Source organism: Rhipicephalus sanguineus, chromosome 8 (genome assembly GCF_013339695.2).
Source record: "Rhipicephalus sanguineus isolate Rsan-2018 chromosome 8, BIME_Rsan_1.4, whole genome shotgun sequence".
Taxonomy (NCBI): Eukaryota; Metazoa; Arthropoda; class Arachnida; order Ixodida; family Ixodidae; genus Rhipicephalus; species Rhipicephalus sanguineus.
Window position 1 is genome coordinate 28,914,308 of NC_051183.1, and position 20,330 is coordinate 28,934,637.

Below are 20,330 nucleotides of genomic sequence, written 5' to 3' on the forward strand. Positions count from 1 at the left end.
TCTCCTTTTATCAGTTATGGTAGAGTAGCTCTTCTACAATATTTTTATTTGCCTTGCTGCAGTTGACGGACTGTTTTGGTTCCTTTCTTCCTGATATTTCTCGCGTTTCTTTAATTCAAGAAGTTACTGACAAGTTTATCCTGCGACTCGATTCTTGACCTATCTCCTTTGACGATCACGTGCCATTACGAGGAGCATCATCATCACCGAAAGTATCGTGCCTGCGACAAGGCGCACAAGGAAGAGAAAGATGACGGCCAAGAGAACACGGATGCGTTGCTTCTCTGGTCTGTTCCTGCTGGCCTCTGTGAGCTGCTACATGAGCAGCAGCGACGAAAGAGCAAACGCCGTGACATCTACGCAAGAGGCCGACGCGATGCCTGGCGGGAGCCCTCACTTCGACAACGGTGAGAAGTCGAACGTCTGGGCAGTGCGACGTGAATGCCTCTACCCTCAGGAAGTGGTGTTCTTCACCTACTCGAAACCGCAGGACTGGAGGCGTCGCGCGGCCATACGCGACTCCCTTTTCGAGGAAAAGTCCAAGGTCTTCTTCAACTGGACAGGATTATTCGTCATCGAAGAACCGCCAGAGGACACAGCAGAGTACGGCTGGACGAACCTCGAAGCCCAAGTGATGGGAGACGTTCTGTTGGTGCCTCCTGGAGGTCGGTACTCGGCTCCCAGGAAGATGCTATTGGGGATGCGTTGGATTCGCCAGCACTGCGCCCGCGCTCTGTACGTCATCAAGGTAGACGACGACGTCATGGTCGAGCCGTTCGTGCTGTTCGAGTACCTGATGAGCAACGTGGAACCCCGAGGGCGCTTGCTCCACTGCGCCACTGCGGCCACATCCAGCGGGAATAGAATCCCACCACTCTGGACGAGAGCGTTGGGCGTCGAAAGGAACGCATCCGCTACCTCGCCGGTACGCAGCTTCTGCGTGGGATGCGCCATCATAATGAATATGCCCATCCTGAGCGACTTGCTTCGCGCCTCGCGACTGCTGTTCCCTTGGTCCCGTTGGTCCGAGACGGCCTACGTCACGGGCCAGCTGGCCCTAGCGACCGGCTTGGGTCACGCGGACCTCGGAAATCGCGTGGCCTGGCGAGACTCGGAGGCCTACTCTTTCGTCGACGGCGGGTGGTGGATATTCTTCCACCTTAGGGGCACGTTTGCCGTGACCACTCTGCGCAGAGCCTTGTGGCACCAGGGCATTTGGAACGAGGCCCTAGGCGACGACAAGATCCGGAAAGGACTGTCGCGTCGAACCAAACCCGCGCAGTATGACCCGGAACTTCGGTACACTTACGACGATTGAGATGCTGTTTGTGTAAGGTGGTGGCTGGGAACATTCAAAGGCAGGATGACGAAATGCTCCTGCGGCATTAAGCATGAAACCGGCAGGCGAAGTTTTGCCTTTAGTATTTGTTGTACGATGTAATTAGACGCTGCCGATAAAGTTGCGTGTTTTTTGTATCGAACAAAGTTGTACATTGTTGGTGAATTCGTCGTTTCAGGCCACCACATCAATTTTGCGCCGTTCATCTTTTCCAAATATGTGCAACGTCCCAAAGATGCAGGGGTCTCATTAGCTAGGCTAGTTGGTATGAATCCATCTCAAATAACAGCGCAAGAAATGAGACGAGGCACAACATATGTTCTTGTCACTCCTTTCTGTCTGCCTTGAGTCGTTTTTTTTCGCTGTTATTTGCGATTGGTCCTTATGGTGTTCGTAGAACGGTACCACATTTTCCTTTGTTGAGTAGTTACCACAGAAGTTTCGTGACAAATCCGATTGAACTATATGTGCTCCTCATTGTCTGCGCCCAGCGCTCGTACGTAAGCCCGGCATATACGCATACCATATGGCTCAATTTTAGTGCTATAAACGAGGTCTAGATGAACAAGGCGCAGTAGTCGCATGCTATTGTTTGCAATGGCCAAATTCTTGCGCTGCTCGTACGAAATCGCAGCAGATAAGCGTGTCTTTGTAAAACATTTATAAAGTACGATTTGCGATGAGAAGTAATACCGGTTTGTTCAGTGTATACTTAGCGTAGCGTAGCGCAGCGTTTCGATAGAAGCATCGCCATGCAAGTTTTAGCAACGTTGGAACAATGGGAAACTTTGTCATTTAAACAGATCCCGAGGTAGAGTCTTTTAAATGCGTAGAGGTGGTTAACCAGCGGAGCTGAAACGTGCGTCCCCGGTGTTTATCACTGGATTAATCGCGATGGTTCTTCGCAGTCTTTCTCGGTTATTGGTTACGTCTGTCCGCAAATCTGAATCGCTGTTTGCCGCCTGCGCGCCAAGTGGATTAGGGGTGAGTACAGGAATGTGCCCAATTTCAGAGGCAGATACTTTTTTTTTTGCCCGCAGACGACCCACGAGAGTCTTCTAGAAAGGCCGCTGTTGCAGCTTTCGCCGTGACTGTGCTGCGTGTTCCGCGCAGGCCTGGCGAATTTTATTTGACCAGTGGTGTGCGCTGGAGCTTGTCCAATTTATGTGGCACATATTCTCCAGGAGTTATTGCGTACATAGGACGGACGAATTTTGGTTTAGACTAGCCATACGGAGCTTCACAGTAAAAATTAAAACTATGTAAATGACGACGTAATGTTTTTTTTTTCAGGATGCGCACGTAATGGATAAATATTGTAAACACTGGACACAGCGGGAGCTCTGTACTCTTGTTGGTGCTCTGTATTCTTGGTGTGCGCTGTGTTTGTGCTGTTTTGACCTCATTGCTGTTATGCGTCAACCGGCACAAATGAATTTATTCTCGCCAGCGATCGTTCCCAATTTCATCAGTGCCGGAACGCTCAGTTCATTGGCGAAGTTTTTTTTCTCGAGGGAGTGGGCACAGTTTGAAAGGACGGAACAGCACCTGATGCCGTCTTGACTCCGCTTGAAGACGTACGTCTGCGCATGCGCGTTGAATCAGAGAAATCGAACTGCTTGTCTTGGATGATCTGGTAAAGTGCCGGCGCATCGAGCATGGCGTAGCCACTTAACTAGATGATCTCGATGTGAGAACTGCTATGCTACTAGTTAGCAGCTGGTACGCCTACCGTCCTTGCCAGCTGGTGGCAACCGGTTCGATCTCAGAGCATGAATAAAACGGTCATTTAGATCCTATGTATCTCATAATTCCTAATACAAAACAACATACGAGACCATGGATGCAAAATGCATTGAGGAGGTAGGGGCCGGCTGAACGTTATACCGCAGGCGTTGATGCATGCTCAAACAGGTTGAGGCGGTAAGTAATGGAAGGTGCTCTGCCGCGGACCTTAATATTCATCCTAAAGGCACACTACCAGTACGTGAATATCGGCAGCATGACAATCACGGCTACATTCATTATAACCTTTGCGCGATTCAAACATGGCTCATGGTTATATCAGCTCAAACTTCAAGCAAGGATTATTCAGAAGTCGCGTTTATTCGACTGTCGTCGTACACAACCACTACTAACAGGAGCACTACTATACCCCTTAACCTCGTGGAAGCACATTCTTCATATTTTTATGCGGAATCGTCACCTGGAAACCACTGCCCAATACCACAGTCGTGAGAGCCTAAGGTCTTGGTCATTCAGCTGAGAACTACGGTGCTGTGTTCAGAATTTGCATAGGCTTGGTGATTTAACAGATATTTTCAAGAGCTAGTGTGTGCGGGAACGAACCGGAACAACAGGTGGTCAAGGAATTATTCCGCAGAATTGTCATTACAGAATTAAGCAAACGATACTTGCAAAGTTGTCTTGTTGGTTGATATAGCCAGCGCAGCGTGTGTGTCTTCCGAGCCCGCGCAGCAACGAGTTGCTTCCGAAAATTCAGCAATTGACTCACATGCTATAGTTAGTCGTCGCATTCAAGAATGGACCCTGTTGCTTTCTTGGCTACTGTGAGACATCAAGGACCAGTTGACAATCTGGGAGGAGAATCAAGCGTCCTTTTCGGGTGCTGGTTAGCATTATACCTTTACAAAGCTATTCTCTTCCCCCTAATCATCATAATTATTATAACTTATCTTTACCCTCGCTATCGCATCCTGGTCCAGTTTAATTGCAGTACGTTCAGGCACTCCAGCCTGGACCGACCTCTCTCGCTTCATCTCACGAACAAACTATCACCGTCGTTACTAATGGATGTCGCCCGAGTTTTTCGTCAGCGCCGTTACGCCGCGCATCACGGCAGTACTTCAAAGCGCAGCCGCAGTTTGTCGTTCTCCACGTATCCTCCAGATTCGAGTGCCCTGAGGTCGACCGAGGCCGTGCTCAGGCAGGGTCCGTTGCCGCGCGAGCCCTCGGCGGGCCTTGCGTAGAGACGGCCGTCAACCGTCTCCGGCACAATCTCGAGCGGCAAGCCGCTGCTCGCTTCGCCGGACGGCACCACCAGCCAGAGCCGAACGTAGTGGTGGAACGGCCACAAGAGCTGCTCGTCATTTTCGCCGCGCATGACCTGTCGAAAAGAAATCAGAAAAGGTAGAAACAGTCTCTCGATCTGTAATGTAGGGCTAATGACACACACGTGTTCTGTAACTGTGGTCCTCCTTACTTTCTAGTGACTTTAACCATTCCCAGGACTTGGGGACATCATTACGTGGCGCCATCTCTGGGCGGCAGCAAAGGCGTCCTGCCGTAACTGGATGAGAAATAGGAGAAAAAAAGTCGTATCTCTTGAAAAAAGCTAGTTATCAAAACGACTGCCGGTTCTATACAGCAGAGACCTACTGGAACATTTTGGTAAAATTGCAGTATTGCACTACAAAGCGTGTGGCTTACCAGGACAATTGAACAACGCCAATTAGAAAGACATGGGGCTCCATTATAAAATATTAAACACTCCGGGAAGCCAAGCGGTTTGCAGTGCGACACTGTAATTTTAACAGAATGTCCAAATCAGTCTGTGCTGTATAGAACCGGGAGCCGTTTTTGATAACTAGCTTTTTTCATAAGATATGATTTTTTTTCGCCTATTTTCCATTCAGTTAAGGCAGGCCACCACTGTCACCGACGAGAGATGGCGCTACGTGCACATGATGCCAAATCCTGGTCATGCTTAATCACGAAGATTTTCTTGTTTGATTCATGAACAGTATTGTTACAGTTCTTTCAATCAACCCAAAACTTCTTTTATTGGTACAGCGCACATGCTAATAAATATCGTACCTCACGTTATCCCATACCATAAATCGATAACACCGCTCCGCGCTTCGTATGTTTTGTGTGCGTGTGAAAACATGCCAGCGTTGCCGACGATCGCTGCTCACGCGGAGATGAAAGGCGCAGGCCGTCTCCGTCTCGAGGAAAGCTCATAGAGGGTTCCCAACTGGGGTGGGCTGCGTATCTCCGGCAGGAACTCCTTACTTTGACAGGTTGGGCGTGGTCGCCCGCAGTAGCGCGCGCCTTTCTTTGGAGGCGATTAGCAGACGGCTCATGCCCTTGTACGTGTCGTGCTGTTATCGCAAACTTTGCGGCGAGTCCATAAACAGCACGGAGATCGCTTCTCTCGCTGCAGCGGCCCCGTTCCCTTACGCCAGGTCTCGTGTTAACGGAGTCCGCTGCTAGCCTTATTTCGTATTACATTCCGCTTTGTTGCTAGCGAATTCACTGCTTCTGCCTAGCAACGAAACGGTGACTTTTTCATTCACTGATTGATTTTTAAAGAGGAATGGGATAAGAATTTGGCACACTCTCTTGAAATTGGCATTGTCGCTGATAGCAGTGATAGCGACAGGAAGATGGCTTCGCGAATTACTTGGGCGCAGAATAAAAGATTTTCGGTAGGCACTGCGTTGTACCGAGCGCCAATACACCTCAAAAGAACATATCGGTACCTAAATAGCCGATTACTTGTATAGAACGTATACGTGAGAAAGTTTATGAAGGCCTCTTCACCTAACGCTCTCTCCAACGTTGAGGAAAAGATAGAGAGGAAGAGAGTTTAGGGGATGATGGTAGAGTATGGCGACCTACGCACACGTGTGATGTGCGTACGAGCTCTGCGATCTATCATGTCACAACTCATAGGCACCTGTCAAACAATACTCGAACTTGGAGATAACGTCGCTTTCGGTTAGAGGTATTAATACTGCGCATGTAGCGCGCATTGAATCATTGACCCATCGTCGAAAAATAAAGTTGTGCGGTCAAGCAAAAACAGTATGACAGTTTGTTTCGGTCATTCATCGCAAGGAGCAATGAATTCGAACAGTGGAATGGGCAAAAGGTCATTTTTGGAGTCCGGTACGTGTAAAAGTAGACGTTCGCTTTCGAATAATATATTGAATAAGCACAAGCATAACTTTAGGCACATTTTTTATGAAAAAAATATTTTTCAGGCAGATGGGAGATAGAGAGAACGAGAGAGAAAGAGAGAGAGAGAGACAAACTTGCAGAAAGACATAGAGCTCTGTAAACAGATGGTAGGTTTACAATAGCCTAGAGTGATTACCGGTTGTTCTTTATAGTAGTAGAACTCACGCCATGGGAAAAAGAACGCAGCCGGTGGGTGTAGATTATTATATGGCGGGATTAGATGATGAAATGTCGAGGTTACAAACTGTTTTGCAGAGGCAAGGGCTCTTAGAAGTTTCAACTTGACGGAGTGAACTTAAATCAGGCAAAGTTGATAAATAGAACTACCGTGAAACAGCTTTGTCGACCCTTAATATCCAACCGCAATAATTGATTGATGGATCAATTCATTAATTTATTTAGTTCGCTAATAACTGAATGCTCTTGCACCTCCAGCATCCGGCACGTCCAACGTGTTTGCCAACGTGTTTGACGCCGACGTAGAGCCGACGGCGACGAGCTTCGGTGCAATTGATAGCTTTAAGAAGTCATCATTTGGTCAGTAGCGCTGAAGGGAGGGGGACATGAACGTCGACAAATATAGATACTAACCTTCAACGGCAGTTGAATGTTAGCGGCACCTCTTTTATTCTTTATTGTCCTGGTTCTTTCAGCGCTATTGTTCCCATAATTGGATTTGTGTGCTCAAGAATCCGTACCCCTTTAATTTGCCAACTACCTCTTCACATGAGCTTGTACGTCGACTTTGAGGTTTACCGCTAAGTCCAGCACGGATTGCAGTGAGACTCACCTGCAAACCGAAGTGCATTCTGAGACTATTGCCATGAGTCTTGAAGCGAATCATCGGCTCGATGCGGTAGCCGAAGAAGTAGCCGGGGCTACTCGGTACATCCGTCGCTCCATCCCTGAGTGCCACTTCTTTGAGCGCCGCGTAGCCCGCCACGCACCAGTCGTGACAGACGCTGCAAGCGACGGGAACTTGCTGAGAAGGGAAGGGTTCAGTCTTGTCACTGCTAGTATCGCTGGAGTCGCTGCGGTTCAGTTGGCGAGCCTGGTAGTCCTTCCATGCCCTAAGCACTTCGCCGATGCATTCGCGAAGCTGCCTGGCCAAGGAGCTGCAGCGGAATTGCATTTCGCCAGTTACTAGGAAGGAAGGGCAAATTTGCGCCACTGCTAACTAAAATTGTTGCAGTGGTATCAGTACGATAAGGGAACGAAGTTACAGCCGCCCAAATCTTTAACTAGCGTACGCGAGCGGCGACTTTTCTGTGCATCAGCGCTTTAATACGAAACCAAGTTGCAAAAAGGGTGAAGGTAAGCGCCATGCCCGCAAAGCGCACTCAGTTGGGCCCATCATCTGCTAGGCTGTCCTTTTTTTAAGGACGCCACACCATATCGACGCACTTCACACGAACAGGCACAGTGTGTAGGCGAATGATGTAGCTCGAATTTCATGTTCCGAAGATGAAGTTTGCAGCAAGAAATCGAGGAAATAAAGTTCAAAGACAAGCCACATGCCGCCACTCATGAGACGAGCTGAAAAATATGTTTTGTTTGACGTGCGCTTATATGGGTTGACGTCATTGAGAAGGAACAGCCTAACAGACGACGGGCCAAGCCGAGGGCGCTTTGTGGGCATGCGCTTACCTTCGTCCTATTTGCAAGTTGACTCCGTCATAGGGCGCTGACGTTCAGAAAATTCGCCGCTCGCTCAAGCTAATTAAAGATTTCGGTGGCTGTACGCGAGTAGCACACTTACCAGTGCCAGTGCAAAGACTCAAGCTTAGTGAGTCCGCACGCTATTTTTACGATAGCTACGTTGAAATATGCTTTACCTTTTCGTAGTAGACCCTTCGCGATCCCCCACACTGCTGACTTGTGCTGAAGTGCTGGTGATGCTCGGCGAGCGCTGAAGGTTCGCTGAGTGTTCGGGACCGTTGGACAGAAAGAGAGTGTTTTGTGACTGCACGAACTTCCGTGCGTCGTGTGTTTGTGTATTTGGTGTGATTAAGTCGGTTTACGCGTAATCATCTTCATGTAATGTATACAGAACGATCACACAGCCGCCAGGTGGGTCAAGCGAGGGTGGCAGATAAATTCTAGATTGGCCCTTTCGCTCAACCGGTACCACCGAGATACGCAAGCACCTGTATATCCGTGGTACATGCATATCCCACGACCTTTATGCAAGCGCCTGTTGAGTGACGCGCAACAAATGAAGCCTTCACACGTAGACCTTAGTGATGCATTCCTACGGAACAAAACACCACGAACATGTGTAGGCAGCGTACATGCAGAGTGACGTCCCTTGAGTTGATCTGAACTATTACGCTACGAAGCATGCAATGTGGTGGCGCCGACAAAAGTATGCGTCTTATGTCACTACTCACTAAGCCCTAAAAAATCTTTGAACACGCTGTGTCGCTGGAGCCGACGTTTCGGCAAGTGGTCTCGTCATCTTCAAGGCAAAGACTGCATTGATGTTGCTGCCTTGAACAAGACAAGACCACCTGTGTAAACGTTGGCTCCAGCGGCACAGCATGTTCTTTCATCTCTCCAAGCTTCAATCTACCCCTGACCATCTACTCACTAAACCCTGTTAGAAATGTAGAAGGTTGTTGACATTACTCTAAACGAAATCTTCTTTCGAGATCTGTAGAGGTAGCCAGGCAGAAAGTTCAGCCTCTAGCGTACGACACAAAGTTACAGAACCTTCTGCCTAGCTGGCGTTTCCATGCGCATTGCTTTTAAAGCGTCATTTGGTTTCGAGTGTTGCCAGTGACCTTCTTCACTGCTAACAATACTGTTACCTGACCAGCTGGTTTTCCGCAGATCTCTCCGATAGCTTAGCGTGCTTTCTGCGCAGTACGGCTGCAACCACCAGCTTACATGGACCTAGATGTAGAAAATTTCTAGTTAAGGAATATGCTTTTCATAATCAAGCCATAGTGACTATTGACATTTGTGACTGCCGGGGGTGCAACAAAACAGCGTACAAACGGTTTCTTCGAATTTGAGTTGACATCCATTCCACAGCGAAAAAAAGAAAACACGCCATGAACTATGCATCCCTTACCGGTCGAGCTGGGAATATCCCAATACTGCAAAATCTGAGCGTGCCTTGAGCGGAGTTCATGTTAATGTATTCACGCAATTGAATTCCCGTTGTAGTTAACAATATTTGATCACATAGTCAATATCAGTCACATGTCCCACATCTTTCAGTACACTGAGTTGCTTGAGTGGTTGAAACCTCATTAGTTAGTCCGTTTAAACTACAGCTAAGTGCCAACGAGCAGTCTGTTGGGCAGACATTGCAAGTGTCACTGTTTGTGTCTCCTCATTATCTAGGCGTATGTAAAGTACAAGTGAAGGTTTGTTATACTGAATGCTTCCCGCCTGGTAAAAAGACTGCAAGTAATGGACAGTATTACTGAGCATAATCGAATACCTGCCATTACCGTCTCGATGCTTCAAAGAATGTCGCTTTGCAGAACTTTCCAAGCTTTCAGTCTTGGCGTCCACCGATATTTTCTCCATAGCCGTGAGAACGGCGAAGCTTTGAGCGAAGAGTTCCTTGAGCTCCCTGAAGTCTGCTTCCAGAGATTCCTTCTGCGCAGACGCGAGCGCCAGCGCCGCGTTGGCTTCCTCCAAGTCTTTTTCAGCCTGTTCGTTCGCGTTACAGTCGCTACACTGGGTTTGGGCATCCATGGTAGCCGGAACATTCGCGACCCGCACGATGTGTGAAGGGCGTAAAGACTTGAGTTGATCGGCGACTTCGTCGCACTGGATCTGGGCGTCCCTCGTGGTCATAGGAACTGTGGGACCTGCCGCGACGGCTGAGAAATGCACGGACTTGACAAGGTGTTCCGCGACTTCGTTGCATTGGCTCTGGGCATCGCTCCTGGTTGGAAGAGCCGTGCCCGGCACGACGGCGGTGCGACACCCGGACTTGAGGTGCTCCACGATGTCTCTGTGAAGGACCGTAGCTGCGCACTTCGGACACGAGGTGGCGTGGAATGCGCACTCGTTGCTGAAGTGGTCGGAAACCTTGGACACCTCGACGACCTCGTCGCATCCGTTCACGTCGTTCCAGCATCGTACCTGCGGACGACAGAAATACCGTATTGATGCCATTGTTGATCATTGTTTCTTATTTTGACGCAAGGGCCATATTTGGCCAAAGAATGCTAAGGGCGATGTTAGTAAAACAACGATAAAGTGATTAATGGCAATGCATACATGTGACGTGGCTGTAAAAGGACCTTAAACATAGAAGCTGCAAAAATGCGCAAAATATATACCTACTAAAAATATGAAATTAGATAGTGAGGCGAGCTATGAGCTCAGAAAACATGATGAATCAAGGTGCTAAAATAAACTGTGTGGGATCACTACCGCACCGCCTTGACCCTCAGATACAAGGGCCTGAAAGCATGTGCTGTACAAGATAATAAGTTCGTAATATTGGCCTCTGAGAATAGGCCGTGCTATAGGATCCTCTTTAATAACGCTTAGCGTGTCTACATTGTTTAAACAGGATAACACTGATTTCGAATCAAAGGTTCATTGGGCAGAAGCAATGCCGGATGAAGGGGAATACACCAAATCGGCTCCTTCAGCAGCCGTTATTTGATTTTTACTTTTATATACAGAGCAATTCGGTCGCGATATCAAAACAAATTGCGACTCGAAGCTAATCGATATCATGCTCTATCTTCAATATGCACGGCTTATCGACGGTTTAGCTTCATACCGATTCCTGATCAAACCAAATGAATCCCGACGGAATATGCTAGAAAGTTTCATCAATTATACTCTTTCGAAATTTACACTTCCACCGATTTTAAACGACTAGGAAAGGGTCTGGAGTTATACGAATGCTGCTTTCAGAGATGGGTCATGCTCCTTGGTGGGCTTTTAATGAACAGATGCTCAATTGGACGTCGCATTTCAGTAGCAGTGGTCGATTCTCGTCTAAGGACGTTGAGAAGATACGGTAAAGGCGTAGTTTAAGCTGGCTAGTTTTAAGTAGGTGTACTTAGAAGATACACTGAGCAGAAAAAGAAAATGGTGCGAATTTGATACGTGAGCGGGCTTAGATACCCGGCTACGATGCTGCATAATCGGGGTATGGGCATTTATTTGCACAATTTTATTAACAACAACAACAACAACAACAACAACAACAACAACAACAACAACAACAACAACAACAACAACAACAACAGTAATAATAATAATAATAATAATAATAATAATAATAATAATAATAATAATAATAATAATAATAATAATAATAATAATAATAATAACATTATTATTATTATTATTATTATTATTATTATTATTATTATTATTATTATTATTATTATTATTATTATTATTATTATTATTACGTTAAGCGTGCTGCTATGCGGGGCCTTCGTTCTCTCGGATGTGTTTGTAGAATATCTCGAGAATTCAGGTCTCCCATGGCCCTACACAAATTGTACACGGCAATATGTCTTCCGCAACTTGAGTATGCGTCCGTGATATGGAATGGCATTTCTCAATCCAGCGGTAACACCATTGAACGAGTCCAGAAAAAATTCCTCAGCATATATAACCATCGCTTTGCTAAAAATGACTCTGGATCTCGTTCAAATACTGCTGAGTCATTATCACTGCCATCACTTCACTGCCGACGAAATCGTTCTGATCTCTTATTTCTCTACAAGATAGTCCACGGTTTCATATCCTGCCCTGTACTTCTCAATTGTGTTAATTTTCGAATTCCGCGTAAGTTAACCAGAGAGAACAGACCGTTTCATGTACCCGCCTGCTTCTTCCAACACTCTACCGTTCACAGAATACAAAGTCTTTATAATATTAATTTTCTTGATCTTGACGTTTTTCATAGTCCACAATCACTGTTTTTATCCGAGCTTTGCACTGTTTTGACATAGTATGGCACAGTGTACAAAGTCTTCCCTTCTCCGTCTTTCCGCATAGTTGTATATGTGCAATCTAATTTTTTATTCTCCTTCAATATTTCTCATATTGTCTTATTTTACTCCTCCCCTTTAGTGTTCATTTCTCTTTGTCTACGTGTTTTTGCTCTTTTTATTTCTGAAGACTGTCTGTATTGTATTGTTTATTTTTATTGATTTTATTTTTGCGTGCGCCTGCACAAAGACCTCACGGTTGTTCCTGGGCACGTTAAATAAATGATTGATTGATTGATTGATTGATTGATTGATTGATTGATTGATTGATTGATTGATTATCTGGGGTTTTACGTGCCAAAACCACGACATGATTATGAACCACGCCGTAGTGGAGGCGTTACGGAAATTTTGACCATCTTGTGTTCTTTAACGTGCACTGACATCGCCCAGTACACGGGCCTCTAGCATTTTGCCTCGTTCGAAATGCGACCGCCGCGGCAGGGATCGAAACCGCGACCTTTGTTCGCACAATTTTCCGTACCGTTCTCTTTTTTTCAAATGGTCAGTGCTTTGGTCGCTCACGCACATTTTGCATGAGTGACTTATAGACCACAGTGACAAATTCTGGGCTTGATTTGAACGAAGTGAAAACGGTCCGATTTCGCCGTCACGTCAGTTAACTGGTTACACGTCACGGTGGTCTAGTGGTCATGGTGCTTGCCTGCTGACCCGCAGGTCGCGGGATCAAATCCCGAGGTGGCAACATTTTCGATGGAGGCGAAAATGCGAAGGCCCTAGTGCTTAGATTTGGGTGCACGTTAAAGAACACCAGGTGGTCAAAATTTCCGGATACATCCACTACGGCGTCTCTCATAATGGTTTTGGTACGTAAAACCCCAACAATTATTATTTGTTCACTGGTTACGAGCTGCGTAAGTCAATGCAGTTTTGGTATCTGCCAACCTGCGTACATTTATAGCTTGTTTACATAAAACGGTGTAGGGCTGGGCTTGTCAACAGAACATGACAAGCTTTGATAGACAGTGCTACAAAAATAGAAGCGGCAGCGCAGTGACACACCGAGCTCTGTTCCCTTCTCGGTTCGCTCTGTTTTCGTTGCGCTGTCTATCAAAATAAAAGTCCTGTCGACAGTTGCGATGCCTGCCCACATGCACGCGCGTACACTCACTCACTCACTCACTCACTCACTCACTCACTCACTCACTCACTCACTCACTCACTCACTCACTCACTCACTCACTCACTCACTCACTCACTCACTCACTCACTCACTCACTCACTCACTCACTCACTCACTCACTCACTCACTCACTCACTCACTCACTCACTCACTCACTCACTCACTCACTCACTCACTCACTCACTCACTCACTCACTCACTCACTCACTCACTCACTCACTCACTCACTCACTCACTCACTCACTCACTCACTCACATGTATGCATATAACGTGCGGTTGAGTTGCGAAATGTTTGAGAAAGCTATATTCTCGCTTTGTCGGGGAACATAACCTCCAAATAAGTGCTCCAGCCTGTAGTTCGTATTGAAGTCTATGCAGTCAACCGCCACATTAGAGGCATTACGTGCTAATACAGCGGTAATTCTCCTGTTGTTGTGAGGCCAAGGTGCCGTAAACATTTGCTGTGGGGTGTACTACACACATTGAATATGAACTTGTGAAGGAAACTGCAATAGTATGGTACCAAAGCAACGGACAGAAAGCTCGTGTGAAAAGGCTGGGCATGCCGACACGGACACAATAGAAAAGTCAAGACATAACAAACACCCGGCGTTTGTGTTGTGTTGACTTCTCTCTTGTGTCCGTGTTTGCCTGCCCAGTCTTTCAACGCAAATACCTACCAACTAGTTCAGCTCTCTGTTATTCTAAGGGCAGAATGTAATTAGCTCACTGCAATATTTCACCAAGCTTCCTCACCCATTCTTCCTCTCCTTCGTCTGCCCTTTCCTTCTACCTCGTGCCGTGTCGTAAGTTCAGAACCATGCTGCATCGGTTGCAAAAGCTCTCTCGCTTTTTCCTCTCCCACACATTTCTCGCTCTGTCGCACAGCCGAAAAAAAGTGATGCATGCGACGAAAAACAGCTCTAAGATCTCACCTTCCTCTTCATGAAGCTCTCGAGGGACAGCGTAATCCACTCGGCGTCATCGCGCGCGAACCCTTGGCCGTCGAGCGGGCACACGCCCCCTTGCCGGAGCGAGCCGTCGAAACACAGGCGGCACAGCACGTGAGCGCAGGGAAGCTGCACCGTCGCGTCCGGTATGAGACCGCACAGGCTGCACACGCGCACCGAAGGCACGGGACCCACGAACCTCGTGGGCCTCCAGTCCAGGTCTCGCGAATAGCCGAGCAACGTGTAGGAGCTCCGAGGGGCCATCTCTATAGCGGCGACGTTCATGTGGACTCCAACGCCCCGAGGGCTCGGCCAACGACTTGACGAAGGGCTGTTTATCGACCCCGTTAATCAGTTCATTTACGATAAGTAGCCTCGCGTCTTTCCGGTCGGGTCAGTCGGCTAATCTATCGAAAAGACAAACCGCTTGTCGATAAGCTAGCTGGTCCCCTGGTAACGGGTTAGTTGGTATCACCTTCTCGTTGCAACAGGAGATGGAAACCTGCCTGTAGCGAAGGTTCGGCGACCACTGCGTGATAGAGAACACTTCTTTCGTTCAGGTCAAGCCATGCTTTTCAAAGGCGGTTGGAATCCAGTGCCTCGTTGTCTCCGCAACACCCGGCGACTGAGATTACGACTCGAGGCGATTCAAACAGTAATCGTTGGGCACTCTGATAAGGTGGCGCCGGTTTCCCTCGCGGAGCGTCGTCGAAAAAGGCGCAGGAGAGGAGACAACGTGCTGATGGTATCTAATCATCGTGTTGATCCCTTGCTGTCTAGAAAAACAAAACTGTCCCGGCGAGATAACAGAAGCGAAGCACGTCAACGGCAACGCGATAAACCCTTTCCAGATACGCCGACGGATACAAATAACGTGCTTATAGCTGCGCGCCGCCTTTGGCGAGCGTTGAAGGGGGAGACGACGTCTGAACGCAAAGGTCGCACGATTCAAACTATTTCGCTGCTTTCGGCGAACAGCGTGCGGCAGTAGCGACGCGAGCGCGGAGCACGCGCTTAGAGCGTGTAGATGAAGTCAAACTATTCGCGAGGCAAGGCGGGCGACCGGGTCTGCTACGTCAGTGGAACAGCTGCGCCGGCTGCCGCCCGTGGCATCGGATTGATGTATGAGGCGTCCGGGTGTGCTTAAACAAAGAGCCGCAGCATTGTTTCGCCGCGAAGACCGCCCGGCTCGCTGGGCCGAGGACTTTTGATATCAAACGTGCTCCCGTGGCCTTTGCTCTCGCTATAGAGCGGCGGAATTCATCAAGTTCGCGGCGAGGCGCGCCCCGCGAATGCTGCACTTCACCTTGTGGGCGGACTGCAGCACATTCCAGATACGGTTGACGCAGTTCTTCCGGCGCTTAGCTCTCATGTGTTTTTTCTTTGCTGTTGGCTGTGCCTTCTGTTCGTCTGACTGCTAACGCGCAGTCAGTTCGCGAGTGAAATCGCAAATACACCGGTTCCTCATCTACAGCATCAAGTTAGCAGACTGTGAAGGGAACGCCTATACAGGTGCGGACAATTGATATGCATTCCTCGCGTAGTGCATCAGTCAGCCCACGAGAGATTGAAGTGTCCGTCGCCAAGTTCTTGAGATCTCTCAATCAGAGAAAGAGAGATAGTGATAACAATCTTTAATGAAATTCCCGGAGATGTTAGCCTGGTGTTATTATCTTCATGTGTGTGGCATGAGGCAACTTTGCCTCTTTGCATTTTCTGTATTAAAGAGGACAGAATTTATCAATATTTTTTGTTATGCCATCGCTTTTCTACCTTGAGAAAAAGGATCTTCGGAAATCCATTTCCCGAATTTAACATTGAGTTGAGTACTCGTGTAGTTGTTTCATTAGGAGCTTCAGTTCGCGAGTACAGTCGCATGGAGGTTCACACCACTGCCTAGATAAAAGGGGCGTGCTGATTAAAATCAACTGGTCTGCCAAATGTCTGTGTTTGTGATTACTTTAGGTATCAGGTAAAGGTACTTTAGGCACAGCCAACTAATGTATGTGCATTATACGCGGATATACTGAATTAGAACATATGCTCTGGCGGTGCCCCGCGTGGTGGCGCAGTCATCACGCCGTCAAAATGGGAAGATGCTATTACCAGCTCCGGGCTCGAAGAGCAGCTATGGGCAGTCCAACGGGCCCGCGACGCAGCAGAGAGGCTTGGTCTTTCTGTTCCGAAGTGGGAGCGGCCCGCAACGTGCTAGGGCGCCTTCCGAGGGACCAAAATAAAGCTTATTCATCCATCTATCCATCAATTTTCTTCATACCTCTCGCATTACATTTACCGGTTTTACAAAACCTATAAGGGAGGCGCAGTTAATATATTTAGTCAGTGTCAACCACCCATGTGCTGGACAATTCGTTGCGATTTGGCAAAAACAAAAAAGCAAAAAAACAAACAAATAATTCCGTCACCGCGGCGATCTAGGAGATGTATCGCTTGTACTAAAGCCTGATAACAAGCGAAGTTATTCAAGGACTGCCTAAGAGGGGATTATTTTCGTCAAAAGGGCAGTTCACTCTAGGTGCCGAAATTTTAAGAGCGGAGCTCTTTAAGCTTTTCGTTGCGCCGGGCAGTGCGAACAGCAGTTATTATCATCATGAACCGATGCGCGCGCGCTTCGCCCTTTTGAACTTCTGCTTCCCTCACACAACACGTGCGCCGATTTATTGGGCGTGGAATACATAAAAAAAAAAAAAAAACATGATGGGCGAGTCTGTTGTGTGACTAAAATCACGTGAGTAGTCAGGGTACTAATATCACGTAATAACTAATCACACGACTAAAAACCACGTAACATGACGTAACACCTAGTCACGGGACTAAAATCACGTAACATCACGTAATATGTAGTCACGTGACTAAAGATTACGTAACACTCACGCGACTAAAATCAAGCAACATCAGGTAACTAGCCACGTGGCTAGAACCATGCAACACCACGTAACTACTCGCGTCACTAAAGATCACGTAGCCCGCAACATCTTGTCACGTGACTAAATATCACGTAACTTTTAGTCACGTCAATAAATCACGCAACATCGCGTCACGTGACATGTTCTCGCAATAAACCACATAACAGCTAGTAATGAAAAAAATCCGTAAACAGGGGGTGTGCGCTCGAGCCGACGTTTCGACAAGTCCACTTGTCGAAACGTCGGCTCAAGCACTGATTTCTTCATCGGAAGCTTCCATCTTCCACATCCTGCCGGTTCTTTTTGGATAACGGCTAGTAACATGACATGTTCCCGTCAAAAGCCACTAACAGCTAGTCACGTGACATGCCTAGCCAAGTCTAGCCATACTTAGTACTGCTATCAGAAACTTAGCATGTCTAGCGAAAGCTTGGCATTACTAGCAAAACTTAGCCAGGTCGAACACCAGCTCCACGTATGGTTCCAGGTTCGCGTCAGTCGTGCAAGCTGCGCACTTTTTTTTCAGGAACGTTGCCGCAAGCTACTGAACTGCAGTAGAGATATATTAGGCTCACGCTACTTCGAAAGACGTCAAGTCAACTCAAGTTTATTAAATAGTTCAGTTGAGTTACATGGTTAGCGTATTGCAGCAGGAGGTCCCAGAGTTTCAGAGAAACTGACAGGGGGACCTCCTATGGCTACATGAATGGGGTAATTACAAAAAAAAATAGAGCAACAGCATGCGGAAGTGTGAGTATTAATGAATAAACTTGATTGACAATAAAAACACGATCAATACATAACATAATGATAATACTCACTATTAAAAAATGACTTGAAAATAATCATAAGCAAGAAGGGGATGATGGAACATCAAGAACCGTTAGTCGGTCGGAGGGCAAAAGAGCTCTTGCCTCGTCCGCTTTCCTTGTCAATTAGTTGGTGTGCTTATTTGGTGCTGTACATGATGTATTGGCACCAACTAGTTAAATTTACTATCGTACGATGGACGCAAGAATGTTTGAGGCCTGTGTACTTAGATATAGGTGCACGTTAAAGAACCCCAGGTGGTCGAAATTTCCGGAGCGCTCCACTACGGCGTCTCTCATAATCATATCGTGGTTTTGGGACGTTAAACCCCAGATATTATTATTATTATTATTATTATTATTATTATTATTATTATTATTATTATTATTATTATTATTATTATTATTATTATTATTATTAAACTTACTATCGTAAACCTACTGAGGTGTGTTCCCATCCACAGGCACAATCGATCGTGCACGGTATGTTTTCACCTGATAGCGGTGTGACCAGCGTGTCCGCAGTTGAGTGGCCAGGAGAGTGACAATTTGAGGCGACCCTAATATCATTGACTTAGGTGTGTGGTAGTGGCACCGGCACTTCGGCGTCCGTGTGTGTTGGTGTATTTCTTGGTTTAAATTCGTGTTTCGTCGCGCTGCCGAAAAGGATCTCAGAGGTCACGTAAAAAAAAAAAAAACATGGCTTCCGAGATAGCGGGCGCGCGCCGCGCGCCCGCCATCTCGGAGGCTATGGAAAAGAGCGCGTGGTTGGGATATGCTTCGCCAGGTGCCGCAACAACCGCAACAATCCCAGCTTCTCTCTCTCTCTCACACACACACACACGCACACACACACACACACACAAACACACACACACACACACACACACACACACACACACACACACACACACACACACACACACACACACACACACACACACACACACACACACACACACACACACACACATGCAAAAGCCTGCTCTTTCAATGAATTCATTCGAATGATTAACCTGAACCGTCGGTTTCGTACCAGTTTTATTTTTTAGAATAGTTTTTCTGAATTCTCGGAAAACAGGAAGTAAGTGCTTTACCAGATGTGCTTGAAAGAGAAACAAGAGTGGCGCTAGGTGCTCCTGCTACTAAAAATAGCTTGCGCTCATCGCACGCATGTTACAGCGGAGAGAAATGAACTCCTTCTTCCAAGGCGACTTGTTGTTGCAATGCCTCCTCTATTCTTTTCTGGTTGTTGACAGGGCCTGCGCATCTCACAGAGCTCGCGTTGCCAGCTTTGTGATTATGGATGGCCGCATGGGTCGGCATTTTCCTGGGAGCGTCGCGCAAAAAAAAAGCTCGGGACTCGTAGCCCCTTGGAGTCGAGATTCAGTGATGGATGTCTCGCGGGGACGATGCAGAAGCATGAGGCCTTTATAAAAATGGTTGCATTTAAAATTGCGTGTCTTGGCTTACTTTTCAGCGCGAATAGCATTATTTGGCCAGCAAAGTGAGTTTTCATCGCTTATCAAGCGCCATGCACTGCTTCTGATTGGACGCGCTTGTATGCTTGCGCCGCTTCTTATTGAACGTCCTCAACCGAACGTCACATTGTTTGTTTCTACGTTTGTTTGTTTGTTTTTTTGTCGCTTAAAGGACACTCCTCTCGACGTCCTTTCAAGATCATCGCTCTTGTTATTGCTCCATATAGTACCATCGGAATTGGCCAAAAATTTGGTGGCTTTTAATTTCATATAAAAGTTAAGAACAGGGTAATTTACACAATGAAAATTACGGACGAAAGATGAAAATAGGGTAGGTGATGCAAAGCAGAAAAAAGCCGGCAGATCCCACGCATTGTGTGAATCGATGTAATGCGAAGCAGCCAGCAAAAAGCTGCATACATCGTCCTGTATGTCACTAAGGAAAATGCGTGTCATGGTTTTCATGTTAACTCCTATTATTTATGTTCGTCACACAGTAACGTCGCGCAATACCAACTTCCGGGTAGATCAAGTTAGCGAAACGGCCGCCAGCGCACCATGAGCGTGGTACGTAAGTCATGCTGTACATGACATGTGTGTCATGACTTTCACGTTAACTCGTGTTATGTTCGTCACACAGTCACGTCGCAAGATACCAATTTTGGTGTATATCAAGCTAGCGAAACGGCCGCCAGCGCCCCATAAGCGT

At 47.1% G+C, this 20,330-nt stretch overlaps 1 protein-coding gene across 3 annotated transcripts; it reads right to left on the reverse strand.

Moving 5' to 3' along the window:
* Positions 1–2,044: 2,044 nt before the first annotated feature.
* On the reverse strand, positions 2,045–15,401 carry LOC119401611 (TNF receptor-associated factor 3). Of its 3 annotated transcripts, none has more exons than XM_037668510.2 (5): positions 14,393–15,401; positions 9,787–10,429; positions 9,136–9,220; positions 7,116–7,440; positions 2,045–4,466 (listed from the first exon to the last, which is right to left on the reverse strand). In XM_037668510.2, the coding sequence occupies exons 1-5, from the start codon at positions 14,690–14,692 to the stop codon at positions 4,194–4,196; spliced, it is 1,626 nt and encodes a 541-aa protein (XP_037524438.1). In that variant the 5' UTR covers positions 14,693–15,401; the 3' UTR covers positions 2,045–4,193. The 3 variants fall into 3 exon arrangements, with proteins under 3 accessions (XP_037524438.1, XP_037524437.1, XP_037524439.1); XM_037668509.2 differs by having other exon boundaries at positions 9,781–10,429; XM_037668511.2 differs by lacking the exon at positions 9,136–9,220 and having other exon boundaries at positions 2,047–4,466; positions 9,777–10,429; positions 14,393–15,397.
* Between the last annotated feature and the right edge of the window lie 4,929 nt (positions 15,402–20,330).

Excerpts from the sequence above, each read along its gene's own strand:
- LOC119401611 (XM_037668509.2), bottom strand. The coding sequence starts at position 14,692 with ATGAACGTCGCCGCTATAGAGATGGCCCCTCGGAGCTCCTACACGTTG. Across the intron at positions 7,441-9,135 it reads GCGGAAAACCAGCTGGTCAG|CTCCTTGGCCAGGCAGCTTC; the intron begins GTAACAGTATTG and ends ATTCCGCTGCAG. Across the intron at positions 4,467-7,115 it reads GAATGCACTTCGGTTTGCAG|GTCATGCGCGGCGAAAATGA; the intron begins GTGAGTCTCACT and ends TCTTTTCGACAG.